The following is a 23988-nucleotide window of genomic DNA, read 5'->3' as shown; positions in this document are numbered from 1 at the left end:
TACATCCCAGGCCTGTGTTATTGTTGTTTTTGAATACTTTTTTTTATTACATTCACTTACTGTGTGTGCACGTGAGCTTGTGGGTCCTCCCCTTCCACCTGTGGGTTCCGAAGCTCACACTCAGGTTGTCAGGCTTGGTGGCGAACACCTTACCTGCTGAGCCATTTTACGGTTCAAGCTGTAGTCTCTCTGGAACACTCATTCTTGGTGGTGGCTTGCCTTGCTGGAGAAGCAAGCAGAAGGCACTGTCCATCCCTGATCTCTTCCCATTCTTTTAGAGACGGAGCGGCTGCTGACCCCCAATCCTGGGTATGGGACCCAGGTAGGGACTTCAGCTACCCCAACAACCCCCCCAGAAGAGGAAGACCTCCGCCGCCGCCTCAAGTACTTCTTTATGAGTCCATGTGACAAGTTCCGGGCCAAAGGTCGCAAGCCCTGCAAGCTGATGCTGCAGGTGGTCAAGATCCTGGTGGTCACTGTGCAGGTGAGACCAACATGGCAGGGCCCCAGCCAAATGCCGCTAGAGCCACTGTTCTTGCCTTAGAATAGCCCCTTGCTACCACGTAATGACAATGACAGTGGTATTACCAGTCAGAAATGAGTCTGAGATTTGTGTTCAGTAACTCCTTTTAGCTCCTCGGGATGACTGGCTACTCTTACCTCTGTTGTATACCCAGAATGCCCCTGAGGCTCACACAGTTGTTGTGTAAAGTCACCCCATGGCTGAGCACGGAGTAGATGGGATTTGAGTCCAGTCAATCAGATGCCATCCTTCTGATGTCCCCTCAGCAAAAGTAGGCTTCTAATGGAACCTATCCTGGAGGTGTGGGCTTAGCACACAGCTTGTCAATCAGTAATACATACTGACCGTTCACCACTGCTATGAGGTGTAGTAGTGCCCACCTTGTGTCGTGCATTGGGGATGCTTTGATCCGTGTAGCATGGTGCTTAAGGAGTGGGAGGTGAAGAGACGAAAGTGTGTAATGTTATTTTTACAAAACTGTGTTTGTTTCTCTTAGTTTCTCTCTTAACCTGACTACCAGACAAATAATTGAGACTCGTTTGTACTTGTTTACAAAGCTTCACAACACAATCTCGAGCAGTTTAAATCTGTTCTCAACCCTCTGTGTTCTCCTGGCTCCATCTTTGCCAAAATCCCCAGGTTACTTGCTTTTTAGTTCTTTCTTTGTTGCAGCTGAGTTGTCGTCATCTCTCCTGTGCCTCTGCCTGTGGCTGAGTCCCTATTTCTAGCTCCTCCTTTTCTACCTGACAGGAAGCCCAGCCCTATTCTCTCCCCTCCTCAGCAATTGGCTATAAGCTTCTTTATTGGCATACAAGGGGACAATTGGAGAGCAGAGTTTATACAACATTGAGACAGGAAATTCTCAGAACAAGGCTTGCAACAAGATGTGGCGTATACAGAAATCAGCATTTGAATCACACAATAACCTTACGCCAACGGGCTGGTTTTGATGTCAACTCAGCACAAGCTAGAGGTCATTGGACAGGAGGGAACCTCGATTGAGAAAATACCTTCCTAAGATCTGGCTGTAGGCAAACCTGTTGGGTGTTTTCTTAAATTCATGATGGATTGGGGAGAGCCCAGCCCACTGGGAGTGGTGCCATCCCTAGGCACCTGGGTTCTATAAGAGAGCAGGCTGAAGAAGCCATGAAGAGCAAAGCCAGTAAGTTGTAACCCCCATGGCCTCTGCATCAGCTCCTGCCTCCAGCTTCCTGTCCTGTTTGAGTTCCTGTCCTGACTTTCTTCAGTGATGAACTGTGATATGAAAGTATAAGCCAAATAAACCCTTTCCTCCCCAAGTTGCTTTTTGGTCATGGTGTTTCATCACTATAGTAACCCTAAGACAGCCGGGGATGTGGTTCAGCTGGTACAGTGCTTTCCTGGCATGCATGAAGCCCTGTGTTCCATCCCCACTACTGTATAAACTACGGGTTGTGGTGTACACCTATCATCCCAGCACTTGGGAGATGGAGACTGGATGGTCAGGTTCAAGGTCATCCTTGACTGCATAGCGAGGTACAGGCTAGCCCGTGCAGTGCCAGGAGCATCTTATCTCACCCGGGGGAACATCTCTTGGGCTCTCTTTTTCTTCTTCCTCTCCCTGTGCTTTGCTGGGCAAACCTCTGGCTCCTTCTTGGCAGCTCATTCTCTTCGGGCTCAGCAACCAGCTGGTGGTAACATTCCGGGAAGAAAACACCATTGCCTTCCGCCATCTCTTCTTGCTGGGCTACTCTGATGGGGCTGATGACACCTTTGCTGCCTATACACAGGAGCAGCTCTACCAAGCCATCTTCTATGCTGTGGACCAGGTACAGTGGGCAGCCGTGAGGAGGTTGGGGGAATAGTGTACTGTACAGGTGAGGCTGACAGACCCTCTCCTTCTCTGCCCACAGTACCTGATACTGCCTGAGGTGTCCCTGGGCCGGTATGCCTACGTCCGCGGTGGGGGAGGCCCTTGGGCCAATGGCTCGGCTCTGGCTCTCTGCCAGCGCTACTACCACCGTGGACATGTGGACCCAGCCAATGATACCTTTGACATTGACCCAAGGGTAGTCACTGGTGAGTAAGTAGCCAGGGCAGGGCCTACCTGTTGGGAGTTTAGGCTTCTGGGATTTAAATCCTGACAGAGGGGGTAGAGGTGTGTCTCAACAGTATAGGGCTTGCCTAGAATCCCCCAGTGAGGAGCTAAAGGTGGAAAAAAAAAAAAGAAAAAAGAAAAAGAAAAAGAAAAAGAAAGAAAAAAGAAAAACAGAGAAAAAGAAAAGGAGATCTAAACTCCTGACCTTGTTACATGTCTGTTTGTGTGACTGCCTTCTATAATCATGGATAACTTGACATGTACCTTGTGCTTAGTGGAATGCATGACACTGAGCTTTGGGGGGGGGGCTGTGGAATCTGTGGTCTCTATAGAGTATAAGGAAGATCATACCCTCCCTTGGGTGGAGGCAGCAGAAGGTTAAGTGTGAAGGGATGTTAAGTGTGAAGGGATGGGCTGGAGGTATAGTTCTGGTGGACTCTGGCCTAAAACAGAAGTCCTAGGCTTCATCCCCAGTGTGGAAAAAAGCAATAAAGCATAAAGTGGGAGTTAAAACAGTGAAGAAGGCCTGACGGTGCTGTAGGACTCCCTGAGTCCCTTGTATGACTGCCTGTCCCCAGATTGCATCCAGGTGGATCCTCCTGACAGACCCCCCGACATCCCCAGTGAGGACTTGGATCTCTCGGATGGCAGCACCAGTTACAAGAACCTCACGTTGAAATTCCACAAGTACTGCCCTTTCCTCTTGAGGGGCCCAAGGGTCCAGCTGAGGATGGAGTGGGTCGAGGTGGTAGGAGTCCAGCCGTCTGGATCTGAGGCCACTTTCATGGCATTGGTAGGGGAGTGGGGCCACCACACAGTGACCTGGTGGGTAGCTGAGTGAGCCATTTCCTCCGCCAGCTGCGGAGTCAGCACAGAATAGGAACGGCTTGACCTTGGGTCCTGCCCCTCACCCACGCATCCCCCAATAGGCTGATCAACGTCACCATCCACTTCCAGCTGAAGACAATTAACCTGCAGAGCCTCATCAACAATGAGATCCCAGACTGCTACACCTTCAGCATCCTGGTGAGCAACTGGGTTACGCTCGGGACTCCCAAGCTCCCCTTGCCTGGCTGAGGGACATCAGAGAAGTATTCACCCAAGATGGTATGCGAGCCACGGGGTAGAGGATAGGCCAGCCTGCCACGGGGGCTGGGGTTGGTGCTTGGGGATGCTCTGGCTTACTCTGCCCTTACCCCTTCAGATCACATTTGACAATAAAGCGCACAGTGGACGGATCCCCATCCGCCTAGAGACCCAGACCCGCATCCAGGAGTGTAAACACCCCAGTGTCTCCACACATGGTAAACTTTCCTACCCTAAGACAACCCCAGTATCCCCAAAACAGTCCTGGTCCCAGGCATTTCCTGGGCCTCAGATGCTACTGTCCAGGGGCCCTTACCACCCTGCCTTACCTGTGACCCACGGAGCAGTGTTGTTCAGGCTTCTTGTCCTGCCTGGGAGTATCCTGGGCCCAGTCAAGTTCATTGAAAGGGAACCAGGCCTCTAATCCCAACTGTTCAGGAGGTTGATGTAGGATGCTCACAAATTCAAAATCTGCCGGGGCCACTGGGCTACAGAATGAGTTCAAAGGCAGCCTGGGCAGTATTGAGGAGACCTTGTCTCAAAACAAAAAGTAAAAAGATGACTGGGGAGGGCTGGGTGTGGTTGTGGATGCCTATCGACCCAGAACTCCAGGCACAGGCAGGTAGACCTCTGTGAGTTCAAGGCCAGCTTAGGCTACAAAGCAAGTCTAAGACAGCCAGGGCTGTCTCCAAAAAAAAAAAAAAAAAAAAAAGGCTGGGGATGTAACCCAGTGGTACAGTAGTTGTCTACCATGCTCCTCAAGGTCTTAGATTTAATCCTCAGTACCTCAAATAAATACATAATCATAGCACAAGGAGTTGAGGATCATCCTTGTCTACAGAATGGATTCCGGGTTATCCTGGGCAATGTGAGACTCTGTCTCAAAATAAAACAAAAAGTGCTGGAGATATAACTCAATGACAAAAAAAAATTCCTAGTAGATATGAGGATCTATGTTCAAATTCTCAGGGCTTTGAAATGTTTTTTAAAAATTGCTTTTCCTAGCCAGCTGGTGGTTGTGCACACCTTTAATCCCAGCCCTCAGGAGGCAGGGGCAGGCAGCCTGGTCTACAGAGTGAGTTCTAGGACAGCTTGGGCTATACAGAGAAACCCTGTTTAGAAACACCCCGCCTCTCCCCGCACCCCCCAAAAAATTTAGTTTCTTGTAATCCCAGTATTCTGGAGGCTGAATTCATCAGCAGCCTTGGCTACATAGTAAGTTTGAGGTCAGCCTGGGATGTATGAGACCCTGTCTTTGAGACAAACAGCAAAACAAAACAGTGTGGAGATAATATTTGTAGAGTGCTTGGCTTAACCAAAACCAACCAACCAACCAAACAAAGGGTATGCTCCATCCCAGTGTTTTCATCAGAGATTTCGACACTCTGCCCCTAAGTGTTCTGATGGCCCGACACAAGCCATACACGCACAGACTTCTCCCTGTCCTCCAGGGCGCCTTCTCTGCCCCAGACCCTCGCCCCAGCCTCTTATGGCCCCACATGAGTTTTGATCATATTCACCCCTCTCCTTACAGGAGACAACAGCTTCCGGCTTCTGTTTGATGTGGTGGTCATCCTCACCTGCTCCCTGTCTTTCTTGCTGTGTGCCCGCTCGCTGCTCCGTGGTTTCCTGCTCCAGAACGTGAGGCCCTGGTGTCACGAGCGCTGGTGCCCGCCTTGCCCAGCCCCGGGGCTATGGTGGGGGTGATGGCTTAGAGGTTTCTAGGCAGACCCTCACCTGGGCTCCTCCCATAGGAGTTTGTTGCATTCATGTGGCGCCGGCGGGGTCGGGAGATCAGCCTATGGGAACGGCTGGAGTTCGTCAATGGCTGGTACATCCTCTTGGTCACTAGTGACATACTTACCATCTCGGGGACTGTCATGAAGATTGGCATCGAGGCAAAGGTGTGAGTCCTACCAGTGCCCTGTTCCGTGTCTCTGCCTCCGGCTCTTTTCCTGTTTGGGGCCCACCTTCCCCCTAGGTAGAGTCCAGCCCATGGGTTGACCCTTTATTCCTCCTGCCCACAGAACCTAGCCAGCTATGACGTCTGCAGCATCCTCCTGGGCACCTCCACACTGCTCGTCTGGGTTGGTGTCATCCGATACCTGACATTTTTCCACAAGTACAATGTGAGTCCTCTCTGCACCTGAGCCCCACCCTGGGGAGTATCTGCTCCATGCCTCTCAAAGAAACCCAAACACACAAAGCAGCCACTAGTTCCTGCCAGTCAATGACTTATCACAATGACTTATGTCCTCCTCCTCTCCTTCCTTCCTTCCTTCGTTTCTTTCTTTCTTGTTATTTTTAAATTTGTTTTCAAGACAGGGTTTCTCTTTATAGCCTCAGCTGTCCTGAAACTCACTCTGTAGACCAGGCTGGCCTGGAACTCTTAAGATTTGCCTGCCTTGGGCTGGGTGTGGTAGCATATGCCTGTAATCCCAGCACTGGGAGACAGAGGCTGGCACAGGTGGATCTCTGTGAGTTCAAGGCCAGAAGGATCTCTGAATTCAAGGCCAGCTTGGTCTACAGAGCCCTAGACAGCCAGGGCTACACAGAGAAACTGTCTCAAAAAACCAAAAAGGCCTGCCTCTGCCTCCCTGAGTGTTGGGATTAAAGGTGTCCACCACCACCACCACCACCACCACCTGGCTTTTTTTTTTTCTCCTGAAGATTTATTTATTTATTATCTACACAGTATTGTGTAGATGTTCCTGCAGGCCAGAAGAGGGCACCAGATCTCACTGTAGGTGGTTGTGAGCCACCAAGTGGTTGCTGAGATTTGAACTCAAGACCTCCAGAAGAACAGACAGTGCTCTTAACCTCTGAGCCATCTCTCCGGCCTGGCGCCTTTCTTTCTTTCTTTCTTTCTTTCTTCCTTTCTTTCTTTCTTTTGAATGAAAAGACTAGCCCTGCTGTGGTTGAGGATGACCTTGAACTCCTGTATGCCACGATGCTTGGCTTGATGTAGTCCCCTGTGCATACTAGACACTCTACAATTGAGCTATACTACCAAACCACACATCTCTTTCCTATACCCACCTACCACAGACACATGTGTCCTTGTACCTGGGCAGGACCATGGGAGCCTGTCCCTACCTGCCCATCCAGCTGAGTCCAGCTGTGGTATGTCCTAGACTCCTCCCAGCAGCTCTTCTGGCCACAGTGGTGAGGCTTTCCCTGCCATCGGAGATCTAGTTGGGTTGTGGCCATGGCCTTCACTGTGGTCCCTTTATCCCTCTGCAGATCCTGATTGCCACGCTGCGCGTGGCACTGCCCAGCGTCATGCGTTTCTGTTGTTGTGTGGCTGTCATCTACCTGGGCTATTGCTTCTGTGGCTGGATCGTGCTGGGGCCCTACCATGTGAAGGTATCCTTGGGGCTGTGGGGACTTGTGAGCTACCATCAAGGGGTCCCAGGTCCCCAGCACCCTCCTACTCCCTGGTCTCTTAGTTGTTGACCTGATAACCTGAATGACCCCACCTTGACCTCTGGTACACCTACAGACTTGTAGGTTTTGTTTTTTCACTTTGTTTTTCATTTGTGTAAGTAAATGTGTTCGTGTGTGTGTGTGTGTGTGTGTGTGTGTGTGTGTGTGTGTGTGTGTGTGTTGGAAGCCAGAGGTCAGCCTTTTCTGCCATTCCAAAAAGTCATTCACCTAATAGTTTTGTTTTGTTTGGAGATAAGGTCTCAGAGTGTAGCTCTGACCGTCTTGGAACTCACTGTATAAACCAGGCTAACCTCAAATTCACAGACATGTATGTTTCTGCCTCCAGGATGCTGGGATTCAAGGCATGTGCCACTATGTCCAGCCCCACCTTGGTTTTTATTTGGAGACATGGTCTAATTGGCCCCTAGCTCATGATGAGGATAAATTAGCTGGCCTCTGAGCCCCAAAGGACCCTCTTGTCTCCACCTCCCCAGTGCTGGGATTACAAGCACATTTTCAGACCCAGCTTCTTACGTAGGTGCTGGGGATCAAATTGGGGACCTCAGGCTTTCTAGTGAAGCACTTGACCAGCTGAGCCACCTCCTGTGCACGTTGTAGCGGTTTCCTGTCCTATCCTTTCTGACTCCCAGTGGTCCTGACACTGACCCTGTGACTAGGTCAATCTGTTGTCACTGATGACTGACTGTCTTGGCCTGGGTTACTCCGCCTGTCAGTCCCTCTGACTCTTGAGGAACCATTCCTTGGCCCTGTGACCTTTCTGTTAACTCCATGACCTTGCCATTGATACGATGACCGTCAGCTGGGCTCAGCTGGGCTCAGCTGCCAGTCTTTCTGCCCACTGACCCCTAGTGAACCTGACAGCCTCCAGCCATACCTGTCCTCTAACCCCAGCTCACTGCCCACAGTTCCGCTCGCTGTCCATGGTTTCCGAGTGTCTCTTTTCACTCATCAACGGGGATGACATGTTTGTGACGTTCGCTGCCATGCAGGCCCAGCAGGGTCACAGTAGCCTGGTGTGGCTTTTCTCCCAGCTCTACCTCTACTCCTTCATCAGCCTCTTCATCTACATGGTGCTGAGTCTCTTCATTGCACTCATCACTGGCGCCTACGACACCATCAAGGTCAGCCGCCGTTTACCCTCCTCCCCCACTCCCCTACCCCCTCACCCCGAGAGTCCTGTTTCCCCTTTCCCCTCCCCCGAACATAGTCATCCCTGAGTTCCAAGGGCTGCCTGGCTTCACAAAGGTGTCCTGGGGACACAGTAGGTGTAATTGGGGAGACCCAGAGGCTGAGTGAAGTCCAAGGAGAGAGTAGACTGGAGCTGGGTTTAGGGTAGTTGGGGTTGTCAGGGTCATTCTCAAGAGCAGCCTAGGACTACCACAGCTGGAATCATCTGGATGGGCAGGAAAAGACAGGCTCCTGTTGTCCTGCTTGGGTACAAAAATGTCAGTATCTCTCTCTCTCTCTCTCTCTCTCTCCCCCCCCTCGTTCTGTGTGAGTGTGTGAGCAGTTGTACAGGTGCATCTTGTTACATGTGTGGAGGTCAGAGGACAACCTACAGGAATTTGTTCTCGCCTTTCTCCACATGGATTGTGGACCTGAACTCAAGTTATCCGTCTTGGCAGCAAGTGCCTTTACCTGCTGAGCCATCTCACTGCATTCCTCCTTCTCCCATATGATCTTTCTTTTTTAAAAAAAAAAAAAAGGCTTACTTACTTGGGCGTTGGAGGGGGCTGTGCACAGCACAGTGTGTTTAGAGATTAGAGAACAGCTTGTGGAAGTCAGCTCACTCATTCCTTCCACCATGTGCAATCATCAGGTTTGGTGGCAAAAAAAAAAAAAAAAATTCTTTCTTTCTTACTTTTTTTTTTTTTTTTTTTTTTTTGAGACAGGGTTTCTCTGTATTAGCTCTAGCTGTCCTGAAACTCAGTTTGTAGACCAGGCTAGCTTGAACTCATAGAGCTCACCCTGCCTTAGGATTAAAGGCATGTGCCATTGCCAGGCTGCAAAAACTAACTCTGTGAACCATCTTGAACTCCTCCTGTCCTGTTTCTGCCACCTGAGAGCCGGACTTGTAGGTGGAGGCATACTGCCACATCCCATGTCTGTGGTGCTGGGGGTGTCACTCAGGACTTCCTGCGTGCTATGCAATTACTTCTACCAACTGAGCCACATCTCTGGCTTAGAAGCTTTTCCAGGCCCACCCTAATCCCCAACTACAGGAGGGTCCCACTGTAACCTCCATGCTCCCCTTAAACCTATTGCTAGCGGCCATCCGTCCATGCACCATTCCTCACTGACGACCAGTTGATTCTCCCTGGTACCCAGTACACGCCACACTCCTTAGAACATGTTTGCTGAATGGATGCTGCCCCCCCCCACCCGCCACCCCACACAGTGTTCTTCGCCTTCTCTCATCCGGCTCCCCATAGCCTGCAGGAAACTACCTTTTCTTTGCACCCCTAAGACACAGGAGACATACACTAAGCAAATATACCTAAGCATCATACCAAAAGCCAGTGCCGCTAGGTAGCTGCTTAGAATATTCTTCTTGTGGCTCTGTGTTACATTATTCCAACAGGGAGGCTAGATTGCCAAGTACCCAATCTAGGCTCCTGGCCTGCAGCAGAGGCCACTAAACCAATAAACCTGAGGCCTGTGGCCATATCCGGGGGTGGGAAGAATTTCTACAGGGAAGCAAGCCACATGGCAAAGGTCCAGAAGTGAGACTCACAGAAACAGTGGGATGCCTGGACCTTAGGAGCTTTAGAGGTCAGGACCAACTTTCATGCTGGGTTTTGGGGGCTCATCTCTCCTCAGCACCCAGGAGGTACTGGCACAGAGAAGAGTGAACTCCAGGCCTACATTGAGCAGTGCCAAGACAGTCCCACATCTGGCAAGTTTCGTCGTGGAAGTGGCTCGGCTTGCAGCCTTCTCTGCTGCTGTGGAAGGTTGGAGCCCCAGGTCTGGGTTGTGGATTGATAGCGGCTGGAGGAAGAAGTGTGTGCCACAGAGATCCGATGCGCCTTCTTGCCTTTTCTCTCTTCCAGGCTCTCCCCGGAAGACCAGTCGCTGCTGGTGAACTGATTCCAAGATGATTGTCACTAGACTTTATCCTCTGTCCTGCTGGGACCCCAGCTTATTTATTTTTAGACTTTGCTTTTAAAGAGCTGCTTCTGACAGGCCTTGTGAGGGCGTAGGCTGGTCAACTCGGACACTGGGGAAGGGAGGGCATGTCGGGTGGCTGTTAAATAAAAGGGAACCTAAATGCGGTGGTCTAATTTGTAGCGGGAGAGGTAGACCTTTCACAAGTTGTCAGCTCCTTTAAGAGGCCGCCACACTTGGCGTGGCTGGCGCAGTGCGACCTTCCAAGCATGGCGGGAGGCGGGGCTGAGGCTGGGGCGTGCCCTGCAGCGGAATAATTTAAAGGTGCTGCGTCTAAGGCAGCGGACAGAAAACTAGGGGTGTTGACCAACGCTGGGTGGACACTGGTTGCCACTCCTGGATGATCCGAGTTTCCATCGACCGAGCAAGGGTGTCCCTTCGAGGACCGTTAGCGAACTTCAGCTTTGCCCCTGTTCGATTTGTCCTGATTCCGGGTAGGTCCCGACTTTCTGATGCTCTAATCCCACCCCACCCCCAGTTCCTGAGTTCCTTGCTCCGGTGTTTCCGCGTCAATAGCAAGGTGTGTTCTGGAGTACGGAAGGGGAGTAATCAATCTAACAATTTTCCAGGTAAATTCTCAGGGACCTGCGATCCCTCTAAATTTCCATTAATAGTACCAGGGCATCAAAAAGATCTCTAGCATCCCAGAAGAGTCGCGGCAGCATTCCTCCCTCCCTCGGTATCTTCCAGGAAGCCCAAGTGCCCTCCCAGCTCCTAGACTACGTTAGTAGTTATGTGTGCCTCCGTTAGTAGTTATATATGTCTCCGGATCTCTCAGTAACTTTCCAGTGCGCCGTTCCTCCTACCTCCCCCAATTCCGGCGTCCCCGGTTACTACACCTGCATCATTCCATTAGTCCCAGGGATGCTCCACACATCGAGACCCTGTAACCTTCCTTTTGCGTGACAGTTCTCCAAGCCTAAGCCTATAACACTTTGAGAGCTCATCCTACCCCGAGAGCCCTAGAGCCTCTTTTCCAAGAGAGTCCATGACAGTGTTCTTCTACCCCCTGTCTCCAGCTTCCTCGATGGGCCAGGCTTGAGTCAGAAGCCTCAAGTCCAGTTGTTGCCTCAGCCTCCTGTCTTATGGGTCCTGGTTATTCCCGGAGTGGGACATCAAGTCTTTATAGGGTGTAGAAGGGGGTCCGGCCTGAGGATTGGTTGGTCCAGACCTATGGAAGGCCAAGGCTAAGGAAGAAGCCACTGTCAGAAGAGATCATGGCCTAAGGACACCTGTTCTAGGAGCAGCTGAGTGTGGGTTTCAGGACCCTTTGGCCATTTGGTGCAGATGAATGCGTTGGAAAGTCTGGTTGGCTTTAAATATAAGTGAAGGAAGTCAGACAAGGAGCTGGGGGAATGGTCTTTCTCACCCCTTGATCTGAGCTAGGAGGTCAATTTGCTGCCATTCCTCTGTCCAGCAGCACCCCTTCTAGCCGCTGTCTCCCCAATCCTGTCGAATGGAGATGTCACTCAGGCCAAAGGTATCTGGGGGCGTGGCTTGTGAGAAGAACCGGGGGAAGAGCCTGTGGTCCGGGCTGGGTAGGCTTCATTGATGCCTTGCTCTGGTCCTTTCTGCTCCTCAATTTCCAGGACTGCGTACCATCAGACCTGCTACCTAATCCGAAACAACCAATGGAGGCCCCACTGCAAACCGGAATGGTAAGGGTTAGGGAATTTGCGCACAGGACTACAACTCCCGGCGGGCTTGCCGTGCGCCACGCGATTCTCCCCGAGAACCAAGTGTATGCAGACGGAACTACGTTTCCCGGCATGCATCGCGGGAGAGCTAGCCTCAGTGAAGACGCGGTCGCTCCCCCCCACCCCCACCGTGGGGGGTGGGAAGGAAGCCCGCATTGACCCATTCTGCGGATGGGGACACCGAGTCACGAGCTGAATACGACCTCCTCCGGGGCAGAAGGGATCTCAAAGGCCCTGGAGGAGGGCTTGGTGAGACCGACATGCGGTTCCCAGCCTGTGCCGTTCGTTCCGCAGGTGCTGGGCGTGATGATCGGCGCCGGAGTGGCAGTGCTGGTCACCGCCGTGCTCATCCTCTTGGTGGTGCGGAGGCTGCGGGTGCAGAGTGAGGATTCGGAGGGCCCCTTGCGGGGGAAGGCTGTAGGGATGGAGGGGGAGCTGCAGTCCCGCTTAGACCACAAACGGCAAGGGTGGGGAATTTGCTGGAGCCTGAGCGGAGTTCAAAGCACCCCCGTCTCATCTCATGCCCATCCCCAGAAACTCCAGCCCCGGAGGGCCCCCGGTATCGGTTCCGGAAGCGGGACAAAGTGCTTTTCTATGGCCGGAAGATTATGCGGAAGGTAAATTCCAGGACCTCCTGCTGGCCTGGCTGACCACCGAAAGCCCTGCCCTTTTCCTATTTACACTTATTAGTGGGCATTTCTGCTTTTATTCAGGTTCCCTTCGATCTGCCCTTCCGCTCTCTCGAATTGAACCCATTTGTTGTTGTTGTTGTTGTTGTTGTTGTTGTTGTTGTCTTTGTTTTTCGAGACAGGGTTTCTCTGTATTGCTTTGACTGTCCTAGACTCGCTTTGTAGACCAGGCTGGCCTCGAACTCACAGAGATATGCCTGCCTCTGCCTCCCGAGTGCTGGGATTACAGGCCTGCGCCACTGCACCCAGAGAACCCAAATTCTTAATTCTCCCAGGTGTCACAATCCACTTCTTCCCTGGTGGACACGTCAGTCTCCACAACTTCCCGGCCCCGCATGAAGAAGAAACTGAAGATGCTTAACATTGCCAAGAAGTAAGTGCTGGACAGGGGTCAGTTCACACCGAAGTATATGTACTTTAGAGTTCTTTAAACATATTTAAGACTGACACTGAGTGTATCGGGTGCTGGACAGGGGTCAGTTCACACCGAAGTATTTGTATTTTAGAGTTCTTTAAACATATGGACTGTCTTGAGAATCTTCTCACATTAGAACATCTCAAGGCTGTCACTCGGCAGGGACTATGTCAAAGTTATGGCATCCGAGACATGACACTTCTGGTGTGGGCATGTTGTCACTTGAGGCTTGTCTCAACAGTGTTCCCCTGACCCTGAAGGCTATCAGCCATATGTTTAGGTATCTATAGGTGGTATCTTGCCATACTGGAGATCTTATTTAAGGTGGTGTTTGTATGGCTAACTTGAGGGGCTGTTTCATGATTCTGTTCTCCAGGGACACACCATCCGTATAGGACAGCATCTCCTCTGAAACTCTCTGTGTTGTTCACCCTGGGTAGTTCTTTTCCCTGGGGGCCTGTCTCAAGTGGGGTATATGGGGGGTGGGGGGGGGTGGTTGTAGTGGTTTGCTTGGGTTTGTTTTGTTTTCTGAGGCAGGGTCTCATTTAGCCCAGGCTGGCCTGGAACTTTCTATATAGTCAGGATTAGCATTCATTCCCAGTCCCCTTTTGTGTTGGAATTATAGGCATGTGTCACCACGCCTGATCTATATGGTACTGGGCAAACACTGTACTAACTGAGCCACATCCCTATTGATTCATTCATTCAACCATTCATTCATTCATTTTTGTAATCACTCTGCCACTGAACCCAGAATTTACTTATTGTATATGTGTTTGTATGTCGTGTCATAGCATGTGTGTGACAATTGGTTGTCTCCTTCTACCATGTGAATCCCAGCAATTGAACTCAGGTTATAAGGCTCTGCAGAAAGTACCTTTACACATAAACCATCTGGCTGGCCCTACTTTTTTTTGTTTTATTGAGCTTATTTAACTTACTTTGTGATATACAATCTTAGACTCAGAGACTTAGCTTTTACTAGTGAGCCAAACCCTATACTTTTTTTTTTTTTTTTTAAAGACAAGATCTTGGTAAGTCGTCCAGTCTTCTCTGTAACTCAGACAAGCCGTGAAGGTGTGATCCTTCTGTTACAGCCCCCTGGGTGAGGGGAATGATTGGCCTGTGCCTATCATGTTTGCCTCTTCAAGGATTCCTTTGTGGGCCAGTAAGGTGGCACAGCAGGTAAAGGCACTTGTTATCAAGTCTGAAGACATGAGTTCTACTCCTAGAACCCACATAGGGGAAGGAGAAAACTTACACACACGCGCATGCACACACACACACAGATAAAGAAATATAAGTTAGAAGTTTTAGGAAAAAATTTTTTTGCAGCCAGACGTCGTGGCACACGCCTTTAATCCTAGCACTCGGGAGGCAGAGGCAGGCGGGTTGCTATGAGATCGAGGCCAGCCTGGTCTACAAAGTGAGTCCAGGAAAGCCAAGGCTACACAGAGAAACTCTGCCTCGAAAATAATAATAATAGTAATAATAATAATTATTATTATTACTATTACTATTATTATTGTTGTTGTTTGTATTAGAAACATAGGAAGGTTATGTCAGGTGTTTGTCAGTGTCTTTGAGAAGGCTCTACCAGAGATCTCTGTAAGTTCAGATGTGATTCTGGCATCTTCTTGCATCCTGAGGTCCACCTGAAGGTCTTCCTCAAGGGTGTATTTAACACCAGGGCGTCACCCTTCCCTTCAACTGTGTGACAAGCCATGTTACCACAGAGCTTTCTGTGGATCTTGTAAAAAGGCTGTTTCTAGTATGTCACGATCAGGCTAGGGAGATGGCTTGTATTGGTAAAGTACTTGCCTTGCAAGCCATCAGTATCTGAGTCTGAGCCTCAAAACCCATATTTAAAAAAAGAAAGCTGGTTATAGTAGCTCACTTGTCATCTCAGCACTGGAGAGGTGGAAACAGGCAGATCCCTGGGTCTCACTCATTGGTCAACACAGGCTACTTGGTGAGTTCCACACCACAGAGAGACCCTGTCTCGAACAAATAAGTTGGTCAAGATCTGAGGAACTATAGCTGAGGTTGTCTTCTGGCCTGTAAACACACACACACACACACACACACACACACACACACACACACAGTTGCACTCATGCACATGCAAGCACTCACGCACGTAAAATAGTATCTTTAGCTTTTCTGCCCTATGAGCTGGATGTGGTGATCGTATGATGTTAAGAAGCTGCCCTGATGTCTTTGTGAGTTCAGGATGATCATATCAGAACTTTGAACCAGGGAAAGGCTTACCATCTCCTTGATAGAAGAATGCCCTCTGAGCCTAGCGTGGTGCATACCTGACATCTGTGTACTAAAGAGGCGGAGGCAGAAAGATCGGGCATTAATGGTCAGCATTGGCTACTTAGGCAAGTTTGAAGCCGGTGTGGGTTACATGAGACACAGCCTAAAAACACCAAAAAAAAACAAAAACAACCCCAAAACCCAACAACAAAACGGAAGCATTCTATCTGGGGCTCTCCATATTGCTGAATTGAACTCGTATGAAAGGGTCTATCTCATGACTCCTGTGCTAGTGAAGGGGCCTGCCCCACAGCCACTGTGACTTACAGGAGCAAGTTCTGCCGAGTTCTTAGAATAGCTGCAGTGTCTGCATTCTCCACACTGGAGGAGGGCTAGCTCAGGCTAGCTCAGGCATCTGTCATCATCAGATCTGTTCACTGAGACCCAAGAGGAAGCTAGCTCATGGGCCTTTTGTTTTCTCTCTCTCTCTCTCTCTCTCTCTCTCTCTCTCTCTCTCTCTCTCTCTGTTTTACTTTTTTCTTCTAGTTCCCCTTCCTGCCTTCTGTTTTAATTAATTAACTTAGTGTATATGTATGTGTGATGTGTGGGTACACAGAGGAGATTTGTCAGGTGTACTGCTCAATTGCTCTGTCTTATGCCCTTGAGACAGGGTCTCCTTGCTGAATTTGCAGCTCACGGTTTTGGCAAGGCTGGCTGGAGTGACTGACTTTCAGGTCTTCTGCGGCAAATACAAGTTTTCTGCCGAATCTCAGATTGCCATTAGGAGTCAGTCATTGAAATCGCAGAGTCCAGGGAGAGGGGTTCCTGAGGCTCCACCCCTCCCTGGGGAGAAATAGGCTGTCAATGATTGCTTTGAGCCATAGTCCTCGATGGTATAGTCACTGGCAGGTTGCCCTTGCTCAAGTAAATAGCCCCCATCCTATGCTCCTGCAGGTGCCTCTAATTAAATGCAGTGGGCCACAAAACCAAGCAAAATACCCCATTGAAGTAAGAGGGGGACTTCCCAAAAAGGAAGGGTTTGGCAGAAAGAGGAAAAAGTTAGGATGACGGAGGGTGTGATCAGAGTACATTAGATATATGTGTGAAATTATGAATGAATAAAATAAACCCCTAAGAAACTAGAGGGTCCGTTCCAGAGCCCTGAAGTCTACACCATAAATTTCCCCTGTAAAAGGGCATGCAGTAAACAGTTTAGGCTTTGTGGGGTGTATACAGTCTCTCTGCTGGGTAGTCAGCTCAGCCACTGAAGTGAGAAGATGCCATGAATTAACATGGCAGTGTGCCAATAAAACTTTAATGGTAAAAGTAAGTAGAGGGCCTGATCCTGACAGTGGGCCAGGGTTGGCTCTGTATAAACCGGAGAGAAGGGGTAAATGGGTACGTTAGTTCTGCCCGAGTCTTACGTCTTCCTCTAACCCAGCAATTCTCAACCTGTGGCTTGTGACCCCTTTGGAGGTCAAATGCCCCCTTTACAGGGATTTGCCTAAGATCGTGAGAAAACGTGGGTTCATAACAGTTGCAAAAATACAGTTATGAAGTAGCAATGAGAACGATTTTGTGGTTGGGGTCAGCACAACATAAGGAACTGTATTAAAAAGGTCACAGAATTAGGAAGGTTGAGAACCACTGCTCTAACCCCCTCCTCCAATCAGGATCTTGCGTATCCAGAAGGAGACTCCAACCCTACAGCGGAAGGAGCCCCCACCTTCCGTGCTGGAGGCTGACCTCACAGAGGGCGACCTGGCCAATTCCCACCTGCCCTCTGAGGTGCTCTACATGCTCAAGAACGTTCGGTAAGTGTCAGGGTGTTTTCAGGGCTCCTGCAGAGCCTGGGGCTGCTTTGACCTCTTCCGTCCCTTTCCCACTGCCCATCCTATAGGGTGCTGGGTCACTTTGAGAAGCCGCTCTTCCTGGAGCTCTGCCGGCACATGGTTTTCCAGCGCCTTGGGCAAGGGGACTACGTCTTTCGGCCTGGTCAGCCAGATGCCAGCATCTATGTCGTTCAAGATGGGCTCTTGGAGCTCTGCCTGCCAGGGCCTGTGAGTGGACCTTGCAGGGTGACCGTGGGAGGCTGGGCACTGGGCGTTTCCCCTGGATCTAGGATGTGTACTCTGAAGTCAGGTTAGCAATGGCTTAGTGTGGAGCTCAGTGGTAGAGCCCCTGCCTAGAATCCCCTAGTGAAATACTCACTGATGAGTACTTGACTCTGGATTCTAATTCTAGTGCTATATAAAAAAATATCAAAGGGGGCTGGAGAGATGGCTCAGAGGTTAAGAGCACTGTCTGTTCTCCCAAAGGTCCTGAGTTCAATTCCCAGCAACCACATGGTGGCTCACATCCATCTATAATGAGATCTGATGCCCTCTTCTGGCTTGCAGGCGTACACGCAGTCAGATGCTATATACATGATAAATAAATAAATCTTTAAAATAAATATCAAAGGACCGAATGACCATTTGGAAAGGTCCACACAGATGGGCAAAAAGTGATGCAGAGGACACAGCAACTGGTTAGGGGAGTTGTGAATTCAGTTATTACTGGGGTAAGTTGGGAGGTGAGATCCAGTGGCAGCCACTAGGAGGAGGTTGGCACTGGTTTATGGCCCCTGTGTCTCAGGACGGGAAGGAGTGTGTGGTGAAGGAAGTGGTTCCTGGAGACAGCGTCAACAGCCTTCTGAGCATCCTTGATGTCATCACCGTGAGTGACAGTTCCATGCTGGGTATAAAGGTGGGAGGCCCTTATTTCACCAGCTCTGGTGGTGCTGCTTGTGGTCTCTCGAACCAGGAAGGCTGCAAGAAGCAGTGAGTGGCCTCACAGGTCTTCACCGCACATCTCTTTGTTTCCACGTCTCCCAGGGTCACCAGCACCCCCAGCGGACTGTGTCAGCGAGGGCTGCGAGGGACTCTACAGTACTGAGACTCCCAGTAGAAGCCTTCTCCGCTGTCTTCACCAAGTACCCTGAGAGCTTGGTGCGAGTGGTGCAGGTCAGCTGGCCTTTCACTTCCATGGGTGGCAGAACACCCCACTCCTGTGCCACCACACCTATCCCAGGCATCAGTGCAATGGTGGTTAAGCAGTACCTGCTGCTTCTCCCTGGTGAGCAGCCAGACCTCCATGGAGGCCGTTGGTGCTGCCTGCCTGCTCACTTGCCTGACCACGCCCCTACAGATCATCATGGTGAGGCTGCAGAGAGTCACCTTCCTGGCGCTGCACAATTACCTGGGTCTGACCAACGAACTCTTCAGCCATGTGAGTTGAACGCAAGCACGAGAAAACGTGGGGACACAATGGGGGACACTCGGATAGGCTATAAATTACTCCCTACTCCCACCCCCACCGCAGGAGATCCAGCCCCTCCGCCTGTTCCCTAGCCCTGGCCTCCCAACCCGCACCAGCCCTGTCCGGGGCTCTAAACGGGTGGTCAGCATGTCAGCTACCGAGGAAACCCCAAAGGAGACCTCTGGCCGTCCTGTTGACCCCACTGGAGCCCCACTGCCGGGACCTGCAGGTACCTGAGGTGACTCCTACCCGCTACTCTTGGTCAGGGATTTGAAGCCATTTATCCTAGTCTCTGGGCCTTGTGTTCTCTAGTTCCTCAGGTGTGTGTGTGTGTGTGTGTGTGTGTGTGTGTGTGTGTGTGTGTTTTAACATTTGTTTGTTTATGGGGGAGAGTATACACACAACATAGCAAGCTGTGCCAGTGAGAGAACAGCTTGAAGGAGTTTGTTCTCTCCTGGGGCTAGAACTCGGACGGCAAGCTTGATGCACCAAGCTCGTGTTGATCCTAATTTTGTGGATTTGAATTGATCGTGCCCCAGGTGCCTCTGGTTCTCACTTCCTCATCCTAGCTTGAGGCCTGTGGAATTGAGTGTAGCTTCCTGAGTATTTGTCTCCGCCAGGGGATCCTGTGAAGCCCACATCCCTAGAAGCCCCCTCAGCCCCTCTACTGAGCCGCTGCATCTCCATGCCAGTAGACATCTCAGGTTTGGAGCCCTGTCTGTGGGGGGGCAGGGGAGGAGTGGCTGGTGTGGAAAGGACTGTCAAGGGTCTGTATTTGAACCCAGGACATGCCATTTTTCAGTCCTGACTTTGTATCCTTACCTACAAAATGGGTGTAAAAATTCTATTTCCTTGGTTCTTATTTTTGGTGGGTATGTTAAGATGCAGAGGTAAAATGTGGCCAGCAATTAGTCCTGTCTGTCATGGTTGCAGCATTAGCATGGAGTTAAGACTACTTATAGCTGTAGTTACTAACCTACTTTTTTACTTATTTTTCTTGGAGCTGGGGGTGGAACCCAGGACCTCACACCTTCTAGGCAGATATTTCCTCATTAAACTCCATCCGAGTTTCATCTTTGTTGGCCTGATTGCTTCTCCTCCATGCATAGGCTTACAAGGTGGCCCACGTTCTGACTTTGACATGGCCTATGAGCGTGGCCGGATATCTGTTTCCCTTCAAGAAGAGGCATCTGGGGGACCTCAGGCAGCATCTGCTAAGGTAAGGTCCTCTATTTTCTCCCATCTTATCACAGCCCCCCTTTCAAAACTCTGGTCTTGACCAGTTGGTGAGTCACTTGAAAAGGCCAATTGGGAGGGCACACAGGAAGTCACAAGTCCTCCCTTACTTAGACCCCCACTCAGGAACTACGGGAGCAACCAGCAGGTGCCTGTGAATACAGCTACTGCGAAGATGAGTCAGCCACAGGTGGATGTCCCTTTGGGCCCTACCAGGGCCGCCAGACAAGCAGCATCTTCGAGGCTGCGAAGAGAGAGCTAGCCAAGTTGATGCGGATTGAGGTGGGCAGACTGTGGTGGGAGGTAGGGCGTGAGGGAGACAGGTTGACGACCTGGCTGGGTCCATCTCAACTCCCCTCCCTCCCCAGGACCCCTCTTTACTGAACAGCAGAGTCTTGCTACATCATGCTAAAGCCGGCACCATCATAGCCCGCCAAGGGGACCAGGTGAGGCTGACCTTTGACCTGTGGTACCCATATCTCTTCCTCTGACCTCTGACTCCTGGCCTTTATGTAGTGATTGCTGCTTTCCTTCCCCAGGGGTCAACTTCTCATTCTGCTAGAATAGGTGCTCATTAATAGGTAGGAATAGGTCTGGGGATATGGACCAATTGATAGAGTGCTCTCCTAGCATGCATGAAGCTTTGAGTTAAGCTCCACCCCCAGCACAAGATAAACTGAGCATGATGGTGCTCAGTCATCCTACCACTTGGGAGGCAGAGGCAGGAGGATCAGACGTTCAGAGTCATCCTCAGCAACATAGTGACCTCACACTTAGTCTGAGCTACATGAGACCTGGTCTTCAAAAGCAAAAAAAAAAAAAAAAAAATCTATCTATATATCTTTATATAAAAATAAATATTATAGCCAGGCAGTGGTGGCGCACGCCTTTAATCCCAGCACTCAGGAGGCAGAGGCAGGTAGATCGCTGTGAGTTTGAAGCCAGCCTGGTCTACAAAGGAAGTCCAGGACAGTCAAGCCTACACAGAGAAACCCTGTCTCGAAAAACAAAAACAAAAATAGTGAGGGGGGGGGGTTATAGAATTGACCCAGAGACCATAAATTCTCAACTCTGCTAAGAAGGATGCAAAGAGCCAGGCGTGGTGGCACGCATCTTAAATCCCAGCACTCAGGAGGCAGAGGCAGGCGGATCTTTGTGAGTTTGAAGCCAGCCTGGTCTACAAAGTGAGTCCAGAACAGCCAGGAGCCAGGGCTACACAGAAAAACTCTGTCTCAAAAAACAAAAACAAAAAAAAAACAAAACAAAACAAAAGGATACAGGTGAAGGATACAGTTATCTTTTAATTTTGTCTGCCATTGTTGTGGTACTTGGCATGGAGTTAGGTTGGTTTTTCATTCATCTTTATAATTATTACTACTACTTCTAGTAATATTGGCACTGGTGATGGAACCCAGCACTTCACACACAAAGTTAGGCAAGTGCTTTGCCACTGAGAACACTCCATTTCCATCTGTATTGTTTCTGTTGTCTCTATGCAGTCACAGGCTTGTAGCGTGGTTGTTCTTTAGCCCTGGGGCACTGTTGGGAGCTTTCAGAGCATCAGGGGTGTGGCAGTATGTCTTTCCATCTCGCTATTCTTTATACGATGACTCTGAGGTCCACCAATGGAAGAAGCCATGAGGCTAGGACCTCACATTCAGATATGGAGGAGGGAAATCCAGGGTGAATGGATGTGAATTGAAATCTACATTCCTTCCCCGCCCCCATGTTTTCATGTGTGTGTACGTGTGCATATAGTTTTTTCATTGTGTTGATGCATGTACACATGGATGCATGCATGCGTCTGCAGGCTCATGGTAGATGTCAGCAATTATCTCTATTGACATCTCTCATTCCTGCATAGAATTTACCAATAAGCGTAGTCTCTGGCCACCCTGTGCTGGTGATGCAGTGTCCTCCTGAGGCTGAGCTTCCAGGCGGTCTGCCATGCCCACCAGGCATTTGTGGAGGCTCTGCCACGTACGTAGGATTTGAAGTTTCAACTTCACACGTCAGTAGGAAGAGCTTTAATAGCTGACTTGGCTCCCAGCCCCTGAGCTGAGATCCACACTTTGTCTCCAAGTCCTTGAGTGACCCTGGGCAAAGACTCTAGAAAGTTCTCAGCTTCCTTGGTCTATGGAAATGAAGATAATAAGCAGAACCAATCAGCTCCTTGCACCAGTGCCAAGGTAAGCACCCAGGAAAAGCTTCACAAGGGCTTGTAGCTTGATGTGTCTTTAGTGACAGTTGGCGCCATCTATGGAACTTGGGCTGGAGTTGGGGGTGCTCAGGTGGAGAGTGCTCCCTGTTGTCTGCTTGAGAGGCTGTGTCCCTTGATGAGCGTGTTCTACCATCCCTTCTACTACTCACAGCAGGCACAGGCTCCTTTCAGGATGTCAGTCACTGTGATCCCAGGTGGATGAGCTGAGGAAGTGCAGACACAGAGCATCCCCTACCCACCCATCCCCACCCAGGGATGGTACTGAGTGGAACCCAGCCCTTGCCTGCAAAAGGGCCAGAGTGGTCTGTAGCCCCTGCAGGAGGCCTTGCTTTATTGGTCCTTTTAGCTTTGTTGGGAATGATCTGGAGTTAGAGATGGCCCTGAGTTGCTAATTGTGCGTGCTGGGAACTGAACCCAGGTCTTCTGCCAGAGCAGCCCAAGGCTCTTAGCCACTCAGCTATTCTCTAGACCTCAGTGACTCCTTCATATTTTTCTTTAAAGTATGTGTCTTAGGGTTTTTATTGCTGCAGGAAATGCCATGACCTAAAAGCATGTTGGGGAGGAAAGGGTTTATTTGGCTAACACTTCCCTATTTTCGCTCATTATTGAAGGAAATCAGGACAGGAACTCAAACAGGGCAGGGTCCTGGAGGCAGGCACTGATGCAGAGGTCATGGAAGCGTACTGCTTAACATCTTGCTTCCTCTAGCTTTTTTTTTCTTCCTGTCCTTAGCATCTTTTTTTTTCTTTTTTAATTTTAATTTTATTAATTTATTCAGATTACAACTCAGTTGTTATCCCATCACTTGTTTCCTCCCATTCCTCCCTCCCTCAGGTGCTTTCTTATAGAACCCATCGCAATAGTGTCCACCCTTACCCCTCGTCACATTTTTGTTGTTGTTGTTATGACTTGGGAAGGTGTCATTTGTGTGCCCCCTAGCCCAGGATGCTGGGATCCCTGGGCAGTGCAAGGAATCATCCAGACTCAAGTATCAATAGTGTCAACACTGAGAAACCCTGTTGTACACAAGAATCTTCCCAGGTGAGTTTTTTGCACCATCTCTAAGGCTCAGCATCCGTAATGGAAAATGTCATATCCACAGTGCTCCCAAATCTAAAACCCCTGTGTCAACATGGTGACGGAAGTAGAGAGGTCCTCTCCTGACCTGGCACAGACTGTAGTCAAACAGAAGCCGGAAAAATAGTGGGTGAAGTTACCTTGAAGGGGGTAGGAAGGATGGCATGGTTGGGAAGGCGTGTGCTTTGCAGGCACAAGGACACAAGTTTCATCCCCAGGAACCACATACACACATTAGAATGCAGGGCCTGATGTGGTGGTATTTACCTGTAATCCCAGCATTGGAGAGGTGAGGTAAGAGGACAGCCCTGGCTGTCCTGGACTCACTCTGTAGACCAGGCTAGCCTTGAACTCACAGAGATCCACCTGCCTCTGCCTCCCAAGTGCTGGGATTAAAGGTGTGTGCCACTGCCACCACCGCCACCGTGGGGCGGTCTTTAAAAAGTAAACTAGAAAAAATTAGCCCAAGGTCATGCATATAAGGCAGGTATGAGACAAGATCAACGCTTGTTTGTACCTGACTTGTGTCACCAAGACACCTCACTTCACTTCTGTGAACATTCCAAAATCCTGGGGGAAATTGCAGAATACAAAACACTTGTAGTCCCTAAGTGCTTTGAATATGGAATACTCAGTCTGCATAAACAAGGGATCTGGTGAAACTGGTTTTGAGGACTAATCTTTTATCCATTTTTGGAAATTCTGAATGAATTCATTAGCATGCTCAAGTCCTACACTGAACTGTTCCTCATCTAGGGTTGGCAAACCATTGATAGCCCATTGGTAAGCTACC

At 50.0% G+C, this 23988-nt stretch overlaps 2 protein-coding genes across 6 annotated transcripts in view; both read left to right on the top strand.

The window, feature by feature from the left end:
• The first annotated feature begins 258 nt into the window (after positions 1–258).
• Positions 259–11829, top strand: Mcoln1 (mucolipin TRP cation channel 1). The gene is made up of 14 exons (XM_051162928.1): positions 259–484; positions 2164–2331; positions 2416–2581; positions 3179–3287; positions 3530–3626; positions 3805–3904; positions 5221–5327; positions 5441–5590; positions 5714–5815; positions 6930–7052; positions 8039–8254; positions 9954–10084; positions 10184–10732; positions 11716–11829. Exons 1-13 carry the CDS (start codon positions 395–397, stop codon positions 10218–10220), a joined length of 1596 nt encoding a protein of 531 aa, XP_051018885.1. The 5' UTR covers positions 259–394; the 3' UTR covers positions 10221–10732; positions 11716–11829.
• The window catches only part of Pnpla6 (patatin like phospholipase domain containing 6), a 28682-nt gene continuing 16443 nt past the window's right edge, over positions 11750–23988 (top strand). Inside the window, exons 1-14 of one of the 5 annotated variants that reach the window (XM_051162933.1) lie at positions 11750–11956; positions 12290–12377; positions 12530–12612; positions 12960–13057; positions 17035–17175; positions 17262–17421; positions 17999–18079; positions 18238–18366; positions 18551–18631; positions 18725–18890; positions 19282–19365; positions 19771–19880; positions 20012–20179; positions 20266–20343. In XM_051162933.1, coding sequence (XP_051018890.1) covers positions 11930–11956; positions 12290–12377; positions 12530–12612; positions 12960–13057; positions 17035–17175; positions 17262–17421; positions 17999–18079; positions 18238–18366; positions 18551–18631; positions 18725–18890; positions 19282–19365; positions 19771–19880; positions 20012–20179; positions 20266–20343 — 1494 coding nt within the window. In that variant the 5' untranslated portion in view covers positions 11750–11929. Of the gene's footprint in view, positions 11957–12039; positions 12378–12529; positions 12613–12959; positions 13058–17034; positions 17176–17261; positions 17422–17998; positions 18080–18237; positions 18367–18550; positions 18632–18724; positions 18891–19281; positions 19366–19770; positions 19881–20011; positions 20180–20265; positions 20344–23988 lie in introns of those variants that run through there. The other 4 variants (XM_051162931.1, XM_051162929.1, XM_051162930.1 and 1 more) reach the window with 4 other exon arrangements.

This window comes from Acomys russatus, chromosome 19, assembly GCF_903995435.1.
Source record: "Acomys russatus chromosome 19, mAcoRus1.1, whole genome shotgun sequence".
NCBI classification, from domain to species: domain Eukaryota; kingdom Metazoa; phylum Chordata; class Mammalia; order Rodentia; family Muridae; genus Acomys; species Acomys russatus.
This window is presented reverse-complemented; position numbering and strand designations above follow the sequence as displayed.

Excerpts from the sequence above, each read along its gene's own strand:
- Mcoln1 (XM_051162928.1), top strand. The coding sequence starts at position 395 with ATGAGTCCATGTGACAAGTTCCGGGCCAAAGGTCGCAAGCCCTGCAAG. Across the intron at positions 3,288-3,529 it reads CTCACGTTGAAATTCCACAA|GCTGATCAACGTCACCATCC; the intron begins GTACTGCCCTTT and ends ATCCCCCAATAG. Across the intron at positions 3,627-3,804 it reads GCTACACCTTCAGCATCCTG|ATCACATTTGACAATAAAGC; the intron begins GTGAGCAACTGG and ends TTACCCCTTCAG.